Source organism: Aquarana catesbeiana, linkage group LG03 (assembly GCF_042186555.1).
Source record: "Aquarana catesbeiana isolate 2022-GZ linkage group LG03, ASM4218655v1, whole genome shotgun sequence".
In the NCBI taxonomy this organism is placed as follows: Eukaryota; Metazoa; Chordata; class Amphibia; order Anura; family Ranidae; genus Aquarana; species Aquarana catesbeiana.
The window spans coordinates 716637099-716648407 of record NC_133326.1 but is presented as its reverse complement, the minus strand read 5'-3'; the positions used below and the strand labels follow the sequence as shown (position 1 = coordinate 716648407).

General features: G+C 40.9%; 1 protein-coding gene across 1 annotated transcript; it reads right to left on the bottom strand.

Annotated features, from left to right (window-relative positions):
- Positions 1 to 4213: 4213 nt before the first annotated feature.
- On the bottom strand, positions 4214 to 8406 carry LOC141133697 (E3 ubiquitin-protein ligase TRIM39-like). The gene has a single exon (XM_073623193.1). It carries the CDS (start codon positions 7687 to 7689, stop codon positions 6028 to 6030), a length of 1662 nt encoding a protein of 553 aa, XP_073479294.1. The 5' UTR covers positions 7690 to 8406; the 3' UTR covers positions 4214 to 6027.
- Positions 8407 to 11309: the final 2903 nt, after the last annotated feature.

Sequence of the window (11309 nt, the reverse complement as noted above, 5' to 3'; positions counted from 1 at the left end):
TAGACCATTCAACATGAACGACGAAGATTCGACAAAGCAACGAAAAACATACAAACGTTGAATCTTTGGCTTATGGTGTCTGTCGAAAGTTCTATGAAGATTCGATGGAGCAGCTAAACTGTACGACACTGCAGTCATACATTTCCAGTCAAATGCATCCCATAGGCTATAGAAAAATTCTAATGTTGGTTGACTAGTAAAATAATTAATAAATATAATTTTTACTAGTCATACAACATTAGAATTCTACCATAGCTAGCTTGTAGGCGGAAAATTCGACCAGAAATGTACAATTGCGGCGTCGTACAGTTTAGCTGCTCCGTCGAATCTTCTTTGAACATTCGACAGACACCATAAGCCTTCAATGACAGATTCGACCTTAATTAATTTGGATTTTCGGACGAATGCAATTTTTAACAAAAAACAAAATATATAAAAACGAATTTCGGCAGTAACTAAATACATTTATTTTTCGGACGAAAACCAAATTCTGAAACGAAATATTTCAGTGTGCGCATGTCTAATAATGAGTATTAATTTCTAATATCAGTTTAACAATTTTATTAATAATATAGATATATTGAAACTGGTTTAGACAACCTTTGGTTGGAAATGAAATCCAGGTTATTGGAGAAATTTGTAAAAATGGGATTAGTTTAGATTAAGATATACAATTTTGTAATTTTACCTTTATACAATAAGCCCTTATTGAAAAAAAAAGATTAAAATGAGGTTGTTATTTGGGATAAAGCTGCCATAATATTTAACAAAGCCAAGATGGATGGGATACATAAGAAGTTTTTCTACAAAAATTAAATCTTAAGGTCTGATAATAACTTGATGTGCGGTCCATGATGTGAGCGTAATAAATAAAATTTAAATATAACAGACCCGTCACATCAAGTCCACAAATCCTGTTAGGATAGATGCCACCTGCAGCCAGTTGTTTTATAGTTTTTGATGTGGCTGAGAGCTTTCTGGTCCATCATACAGATTGTTGGTCCTTTTGTTTTTATTTATTTTTATTTTTGAAATCCAAAGCAGAATGTGGGGATTGTGAAATGATGTGCCCACTTTCCTTGTAAGTGCAGTGGTATAAGCAGAAGAATATTTTGGATTTATGGACATCTCTGCATGACCGCAGGGTATTGTTATCATTTATTATAATATTGCCAGGAAAAAGTTGTCTTTTTGAAAAATGAAACTGGAGTTCTTACACAAACAGCATGATAGAAAACAAGCCATTGTAATATATTTATGAAGGCTGGACCCAGTAATGAAGGGTTCATCCCGATATATCAGAGCTGCAGCTTTTATGCAAAGGTGCTATTAGACAAAGTTACAGACATCATTTTGGTCAAATATTTAATTTTTAATGGTCCCATATTCTGCGCAGCAAATATACAGCTAACTAAATGTTTGACTTATGAAAGGTTCACAATATGAATTTGTTTTGTTTGTATATGTACAAATCTAACGATGAAAAATGCGTACGTTTGAATCCAGCCACCATATTGCCTCTATTGGAGGAGGCTGGAGACAAAGGAAGCCTCATGTGTTAAATTGATAACATAAGAATCAGCTGCTGTGGGCCCAGTGTAGGACACACTCCCTGAAGACCCAGATATTACAATTTTTGTACATTTGATCCTGGTTTTATACTGAGGATGGCAATACCCATACTGAGTATGCAGTTTATCACCCAGAAGGAAACTCTGTATTCAGAGTCATTGGATCCTTTCCCCCCAGCTCAAGAAGCAGAGCTCCATGTTTTAGCAAAGCCTGTGAGCTATAAGAAGAGTGTATATTTATATAGCTAGTCGAGATATAGAGAGCTTTTGGTTCCACTTGAAGGGCCAGAAGTTTGTTTTTACTTCGGCAGGTAAACCAATCAAGCATGCTAAGATAATTTGATTGGCTGTTTTCAGCCTTCCAGCTTCTTGTTGAGGTAGCCACATTAACTTAAAGGCACACATGGAAGCAGACCAGGCGACCAAGGATGCTGCATTTACAGCACACTAGATGGGTCTGTGCAACTCTCAGATTCCACCCTAGTCCTGGCCCAGTATAGCTGGGATTAATAATTCAACTTTAAGGACCCCAGAACGAGAAGAACAAGTGGTACACAGGGGGCAACTTCTTATGAAATAGGACTTTGGAAAAGGTGATCATTTATGTCTGCCAGCCACTCTTTTCCCTCCAGCTTGACACATGGACCGTGTCATCAGTCACAAGAAGTTATGTCTGCCTTAGTAAATGAGCGTGGAATAAAGCCAGGGTCCTCCACAGATGTTTTTATAACATACCACTTCTTGTTTTACCTGTTACCAAAGGTGTTACCAAAAGCTAAACATCCCTTCCAGAGATTACAAAAAGATATATCCAGATGCCCAAGTCAGGATCTTATGAGTATGCATTTTGTCTGTATGGACATTTTTTCTGGATGTCTGGTGGCAAATGCTACTGCAAAAGCCACAGTAAAAAGTGTTATCAGAAGTAGTTTGTAAGTAGAGTGCCAGAATCTACAGAGAGTAACAGAGGAAATCATTTTCATAGGAGAGTCCTTACTAGAAGTTTTGAGGTTTTATTTTTACACCCCCTACTGTCTACAATGTAGCGGACAAAGTAGAGTAAGAAACTAGAAAACTTTTGCCTGAATGTTTTCTTATATTTTATCAAGCCCCTAAGGGGATGTTGGACTCTCTCCCTATGGGATTTGGTTTGGGGGTGTGTTACTCACTTGCTTATATTTTGTCTCAGCGGCGGAAGTCCTCCATTCGGATCTCACAGAGAATGTTGCTGATCTTTTAAGGTTTTTGACAAACTCATTTATGTGTTTTCTCCCCAATTCCAGATCCTGAAAGTTTGGAAGGATCTAAAACTAAAGCCAGGTGACTTGTGGATTGTTAAGAGACACTTATATATAAGGAAATGTTTGGAGACTCAATACAGCATCTATTTCATGTACAAGTTGTGCAAAACTTGAAGGAAAAGTCACCGGGATCCACACCAGACACTGCAAAAATGACTACATTAAAGAAATCTCTATGTTTGATTTGTTTCCCTCTTGTGATCACAGTCTAGGGTACTTTTTTATTCAATTACTTTAATTGTAAGAGATATATATGCATATATATATAATGTGATTTGAAAAGTAGTTCAGCCATGTTGAAGTCATATCTGTCTTTTGTATGTCTTCCATTTTATATAGAATTGTCTGTGTTTACATATGCTGATAAGTCAGCATGCCAACAATTCAGCTAGAAGGCCATTCTGGACACAGGAGTGTACAGCCAGTACTCTGTAAATATGTCTCATCAATCATTTGTTTTTCACAATGAAAAGTCATTTTGTAATGAAAAAAAGCTGCTCATCTATTATTTTCTCCACAATGGAGTTTTTGCCTCTTTGGCCAGGACTACTTCCACCTAAGCATGTGGAGGTTCCAGGTTAAAGGTGATAGCAGGTATGGTTAGTGATCAAAATATTGATCAAAAGAGGGGAGATTGTAATGGAAATTTGTAATTTCTATATATAATTGTATTCTATTTTGCATGTATTGCACACCTTACTGTGCACACAGAACTAATAATGTTTTCAGTACATGTTTACATTCTTTTGAGTCCTGATTAGAATTAGCCTGCCTATGTAACGTCCCTTGTTACCATACACGTACAATTGTTATATTAATGTGATACCTAAGTATTCATGTGTATGAAAACCTTCAATTGCGTCATAATAATGCAGAACAGTTATTTGTAAAGATGCGTAGTGTATCTTTTGTTTCTGTTCCCTACTGCAGTAGTTATTATTAATTTGGAACCACTAATCAATATGAGGATAGGAGTTGCCTATCATCAAAAGTCAATAGGAACCACTGATGTCAGAGATAGCAGTGACATCACTGCTTGAATATGCCCAATGGCATATTCAGTCAATGATGTCACTACTATCCCCGCCTCTTTTCTTTTATAGCTGATGACAGTACTAGGAGCTGTCTTTCGGCGATGCATACCATCAGGATTGGTCGTGTACACTAGGTCATTAGGTTTTTTTTTTTTTTTCAGAGAGTTGGTGGGTGGTGAGCATCATGTTTGATGGATGGATATTTACAATAAACAACATCTTTTGGGGATTGTTATGTTTTAATGAAGGACTTCCACCACCGCCCAACACCCCCACACTGATCCGTCAGCACAGAAATCACACAATATTCAGCAGCAGATATACATTTTATTATTTTTGTGATACATCACCAATACTTCACATGTACAGTATCTCACAAAAGTGAGTACACCCCTCACATTTTTGTAAATATTTTATTATATCTTTTTTATGTGACAACACTGGAGAAATGAAACTTTGCTACAATGTAAAGTAGTGAGTGTACAGCTTGTATAACATTTGCTGTCCCCTCAAAATAACTCAACACACAGCCATTAATGTCTAAACCACAGGCAACAAAAGTGAGTACACCCCTAAATGAAAATGTCCAAATTGGGCCCAATTAGCCATTTTCCCTCCCCGGTTTCATATGACTCGTTAGTTTTACAAGGTTTCAGGTGTGAATGGGGATCAGGTGCGTTAAATTTGGTGTTATCGCTCTCACTCTCTCATACTGGTCATTGGAAGTTCAATATGGATGGCCTAAAGATGGCCTAGGCTATAAGAAGATTGCCAAGACCCTGAAACTGAGCTGCAGCACGGTGGCCAAGACCATACAGCGGTTTTACAGGACAGGTTCCACTCAGAACAGGCCTCGCCACAGTTTGCTGAAGACAAGCAGTCTAAGGACATGGATTACCGGAACCATGTCCTGTGGTCTGATGAGACCAAGATAAACCTATTTGGTTCAGATGGTGTCAAGCGTGTGTGGTGGCAACCAGGTGAGGAGGACAAAGACAAGTGTACATGTACTGTGACATACTGAAGCAGAGCATGATCCCCTCCCTTCAGAGACTGGGCCACAGGGCAGTATTCCAGCATGATGATGACCCCAAACACACCTTCAAGACGACCACTGCCTTGCTAAAGAAGCTGAGGGTAAAGGTGATGGACTGGCCAAGCATGTCTCCAAACCTAAACCCTATTGAGCATCTGTGGGGCATCCTCAAACAGAAGGTGGAGGAGCGCAAGGTCTCTAACATCCACCAGCTCCATGATGTCGTCATGGAGGAGTGGAAGAGGACTCCAGTGGGAACCTGTGAAGCTCTGGTGAACTCCATGCCCAAGAGGGTTAAGGCAGTGCCGGAAAATAATGGTGGCCACACAAAATATTGATGTTTTTGGCCCAATTTGAACATTTTCACTTAGGGGTGCACTCACTTTTGTTGCCAGCAGTTTAGACATTAATGGCTGTGTGTTGAGTTATTTTGAGGGAACAGCAAATTTACACTGTTATACAAGCTGTACACTCACTACTTTATATTGTAGCAAAGTGTCATTTCTTCAATGTTGTCACATGAAAATATATAATTAAATATTTACAAAAATGGGACACATTCCAGTTCTAGTAATCATACATTATTATAGTAATATCATTATATTAGTGATAAATCCAATTTTTTCTTTCCCTAGTAAATCATTTCTACATATTTTTCCTCTGAGATTATTACATCGATTTTCATCTCTTTTGTTATAGATTGAATGGAAAAGGAGAGAGGAAAGAGTTGAGAGGTGACCACATTCTATCCCATCACAGTGATTGCTAATGGCACACGCTGTGATAAACTTCTGGTTAACAATTACAGAGAAAGTAATATGTCAGATTGTCATGGGATAGATAGATAGATTATTAGATAGATAGATAGATAGATAGATAGATAGATAGATAGATAGATAGATAGATAGATAGATAGATAGATAGATAGATAGATAGATAGATCATTATATAGGCCACATCTTCCTTCACTAGGAACATGTTATTGCAGTAACTGGACAGATATTCTACCCAATCACAGTGATCAGTGTTAGAGGGAGAAATCTCACTTATAGTTATTTATAGTAAAAAAAACAGCAGGATACAGACTAAAGCCCCACCCACTGCTTTATTCTATTGGTTGCATACTCCACTAATCCCATCCATCCTCTCTGTGATGTCACCAGTCTCTGGATGAATTTCTCCTGATTCCCCCCACAGATCTTTATATGACCTCCCCATACACCTAACCCAGCATGGAGGGGCTCAGTGAAGGTGGTGGTGAAGGTGTGGAGATGTCGGATCGGGTCACACAGATCATAAAAGGAGATCCACCCAGCCTCATAATCCAGATATATTCTGACTCTGTTACTGGAGATATTGGTGAGTAAGGGGATCACTTTACTGTCATGTATTACCAAATACTGATTATCAGTTCTTTCCAAACCCCAGGATTTGTTATTATTTCCAATCACTGACTGCCATCCTCGCCTGTCTATACTGGGGTAACACATCCCGACTCTCCATCTATCTGATCCCCCGACATCCACTTCCCAGTAATGTCTCCCTGAGGAGAAACTCCGACTGCTCAACACCTGAGAATAATCATGAAATCTCTCTGGTGTTTTTGGACGATACTGGTTTTCATATGACCAGGATACAGTTTTCCTGTCATCTGATATATGGAGATTATTCTGAGCTGTGTTTACATCCAGCAATATGTCTGCAGCTCCCTCTATATAGAAGTATACATTTACCTCTGTTATTATATCAGATAATGTGTGTAATGTGTGTGATATCCCAGCCACATCCAGACCCCCTCCATCATGGAGGAGTTCCTCATGTCTCTCTCTGTCCTCATTATCTCCATCCTCAGTATCACACAAGTCACCTGTGTCTGATTCCTGTAAGACAGTCAGTGGATCCGTCATGTTACACAGCTCCTCAATGTGATGCATCTTCCTGGACAGCTCCTCCTTCTTTATTTCCAGATCGCGGATGGAGATGGAGATCCGCTCTGTCCGCTCGGAGATTTCCCTCAGGATTCTCTTCTCCAGGTCTTCCAGACGTCTCCTGAGATCTCTAAACAGGACAGTGACTCTCTCGGTGTCACCAGCTGCTTCTTCTTCTACTTTCCTCCTGTGTTCCTGCAGATTCTGGGCTCTTTCCTCCGTCTCCTCTCTCTTTGTTAGAAGTTTCTGCAGAACATTCCTCAGTGTGTCCTTCTTCTTCTCAGAAGCTTCATCGAGTGACTCCATCTCATGTCCCTTATGTCCTCCAATCACACAAGACATACACGCACAAGTATAATCCTCAGTGCAGTAATACTCCAGGATCTTCTTATGGATGGAGCATTTCCTGCTCTCCATGGACAAGATGGGGTCACATAAGACGTGTTCTGGGGACTTTTTGTGGACTCTCAGGTGTTTATCACACAGAGAAACCTCACAGAGCAGACAGGGTCTAACAGCAGGTACAGGATAGTCCACACAGTGAGTACAGAAGACCCCGGACTCCTCCCGATCTGGCTGAACGGACAGGACATTCTCCAGTATGTTACGTAGTGTTATGTTACTCTGCAGTGCAGGCCAATCCTGAAACTTCTCTCTACATTCAGGACAAGAATATCCTCCAGACCCCTCCTGTGTATCCAACACACGATCAATACAGCTCCGGCAGAAGTTATGTCCACATTTCAGTATTACAGGATCTTTATAAATATTCAGACAGACGGAACATTCCAACTCAGCTCTCAGATCAGCAAACGCCATCGCTGACAGCAGACGAGGAAATTAAGTTCTCTGGCAACGTGGAAGAATACAGTTGGGAGGGTCACATCCTCCTAAACATGTTGAGGCTGGGCTGCATCAGTGATATTTGAAACCAAGATCAGAGTACAGAGGAGAGAGGATTTTCTCACAGTAGTAATGATAATCATACCTCCTAACATTAGAAAAGATATAGGGGGAAAGACCGTGTGGAGAAGAAACAAGGCACAGAAACGCTGGCTGTAGACAGATAGAATTTTGAACAAAAATTCTTAGGAAAATTCATTAGAAAATTCTCAGAACATTCTAATGTCGCTCCAAAGATTTTGTTTCCTTTTAACATTTGATGTTGGAATGAATGGACTTTACAGAATGAAAACCATATAAGCTGTTTGAAATTTGTTCCTTTAAGAAAAATGTTCCATCCTGCTCCTTTGAATTTTCTCATCACTGCAGATGAAAATGAACATCAATTTGATGATTAAAAAAATGAACAAACTATCTTAGAACGTTCTTTTCCTAAAAAAAAATCATTCAAATTTCTACCCATCTATGGCCAGCTTAAGTGCGCTGAGATGAAAGGTGAAAATGGCTGCAACATGGTAAAAAGGACCACTTATTATGAGACAGATGTCCTACTTGTTTACATATATTATAGATATGTTAATTTTAACGCCACACAACACTTGACCCTTTTAAAGCGAAGGTCCACCCTAAAAAAAAAAAATTAACATTAACACACTCCTTTAAATCTCTTAAAAAACATTTAAAAAAAAAAATTTAATTTACCAGAAAAGCCTGTTGCCAGGCAGTCGTGCCACTTCCTTCTCTGTGGAGCTCCTCTTTCTCGTCCTCCCTCGCGTTGTCTTCTGGGAAATGGGGCGCGCTGTCTTCTGGGACCTGTGTGTCCCAGAAGACAGCCGGCCATTCACAAAGCGCCGCACTACTTGCTCATGCGCAGTAGGAAATGGGCAGTGAAGCCACAAGGCTCCACTGCCTGTTTCCCTTAGTTTGAATGGCGACGCCGGCATCCAATCCGATGGACGGATTGGCCTCGTGGGGGGGGGCGACATCACGGGCTCCCTGTACAGGTAAATGTCCTTATTAAAAGTCAGCAGCTACAGTGTTTTTAGCTGCTGACTTTTTAAGAAAATGTTTTCGTCTGGAACACCGCTTTAAAGTCCCACTTCTTTGTTCTCTTTTGTATATTTTAATAGGGATGGAGACTGATGACAACGTCATCTCCTCATCCAAAGTCCCATAGACCCCTCTTTTAGAATGGTAAAAAGGAATGTGGTTACATCAAGTCTGAGCCATCATTTGGGATCTGGAATGGTTGGGGGTTCTGGTTAAGTGAAAGGTGTAGGCTGCTATTGCTCATTTTCTTCTTCATTGCTTCATATTTAATTTACTGCCTGGGGGTATTGCTAGGATCCAAAACCATCCAGGGTACCCATTGGCACACTTGTGCTTGAAAAGTTGTAAAGTGCCGCAGTGAATAGGGCTCATGTTTTTTCTTTTTTTTTTTATTTCCCCACCATCTTTCAGGGTTTGCTTTGCATTCTTTCCTTTTTCTTTATAGGACATCAAGGGACACAGAGCACTGTAGTAATTACTATATGGGTTATACGCCCACCTTCAGGTGATGGACACTAGCATAATCAAAGACAGGAAGTCCCCCCCTATATAACCCCTCCCATACAGGGAGTACCTCTGTTTTTTTGCCAGTGTCTAAAGGTGTTGGTCACGGTTAATGTTGTGCAAAAAAGTGCTCCATAGATGGTGGATGGTACCGAGGAAGTGGATGGTACCCGAGCCTCGGTACGGAAGACACAAGGTTTTGCCTGTAACGCTTCTCTCAGGAGAGTTGGACCCTGCGATCCAGCACCTTGGTCACATTTCTATACCACAGGTTTGCATTGGCAGGGCGCTATACAGGTCCAAGGCAGTGGACACTCCATACAAAGGGGACCCCGTCCTTAAAGGTCTGGCATGACACCAACCCGCCTTGATGGGTGAAAATTGGGTCGCTGTGATATTTCACCACCTGCAGTGCACACAACAAACTGCACCTGCCTACACTCACCCCCACTTCTTTGACAGATGCTGTCCTCAGCATCACACACAGAAAATAACATGAACAACACAAAGAACATGGTTAACAACAGGAGAAAGTTCACACAACATAATCAGAGTATCTTGCAGGAAGTTGCCTGCAGTTGGACCGCAAAGGGTGAGGAACCTATGCGTCCTCTGAGGGGTCAGACTGCAGGTGATCATCTTCTTCTGTACCAGTGGGATATCTGCAGAGCTGAAGGGCTCTCTGTCTCCAGCTGGATTGGTAGAGCAATCAACACTTAGGGCACACAGCCCCAGCAGGTCCCCCAGTCGCAATAGCAGTTAATCCAGGACTAAGTCCATAACCAAATCCTTGTGCCAGCCCAGAACGACTTGTTTATATTTCTGCATCCAGTCCCTGTGTTCATGTACCCAGGTGCTGGGCATCTGGGTTTGGGAGCCCTCTGTAGAGTCCAGAAGGAGATCCACTAGCAGTGATCTGTAGTGCCTGAATATAAAGAAAAAAGGGAGTATGCCCGGTAGTAAGGTGGACTGTATTTTTTAAGCTCACACTATATCGCCTATGTGCTGATTCCAGTGATCACAGTGCCCTTGCTCAAGGGTCCTTAGCATGCCCAGAAGAGTGTGGTTGAACTGCTCAAAGGCCCCATTACCTTGGGGGTGATACGGAGTGGTATGTGACTTTCTGATACCACTAAGGTGACATAGTTCGGAAAAGATTACCAATTACAAGTTTGGACCTTGATCCGAGAGTATCCATTTTGGACATCTGTACGGTTGTATCACATACTCCCAGAATAGCTTGGCTGGGGTCAGAGCCACCTGGTCCTTGGTTGGGCCCGTCACAGAATACTTGGTGTGACAAACCCAACTAGGACAGGGGCTTTTTGAGGGGAATGCAAGGTGGCCTCTTGCCTACTAACTATAGGCCCTGGCATTAAGGGAACACTACTCTTTGGGAGGTACGTGCCTGGGGGACCCTTGGAATGGTCTTGCTTTGGATTTATTTCTCTGAAACACACAGGCTTTGGGAATCTAGGCCCTGGTTCCATATTTAGGGCCTCTATGCCCATAACCAGCAATGACTGTTTTCAATTTGCAGACTCAGAGCAGATATCATCAGCTCAAAGTAACCTGATTGTGTGTTTTCTGAGTGTTAATCTGAGTGTTTTCTCTCCCATTGTTAATTGTGTTAATTGAGTCACCTATTGTTTCTGCCTGTCTGCTAGTATTGTGTCCACTCTACCTTGTTAGCAAACTATTGTGGGATGTTATGTGTTTATATAGATTATTTGACGGGTTAATTAAATCACTGTCAGCTATTAATTGCTAGATGTAGATTAGCATTATGTGTATGTTTCTGTCCCTTAGCAGTGTTATTTATATTCCTGTTTACAGATTGTATTGTTATGGTAATATGGTCAACCCCTCACCTGATTGTGTGGTATATAAATTCTGTGTTTCAATAAAGAGTTCCAGTTCCCATCTAAACTATTGTCAACATCAGTGCCTGACCTCACAAATGCTCTTCTGGAAGAATGGTC

Bases quoted from the DNA above. Each gene is read 5' to 3' on its own strand.
- LOC141133697 (XM_073623193.1), bottom strand. From the start codon at position 7,689: ATGGCGTTTGCTGATCTGAGAGCTGAGTTGGAATGTTCCGTCTGTCTG.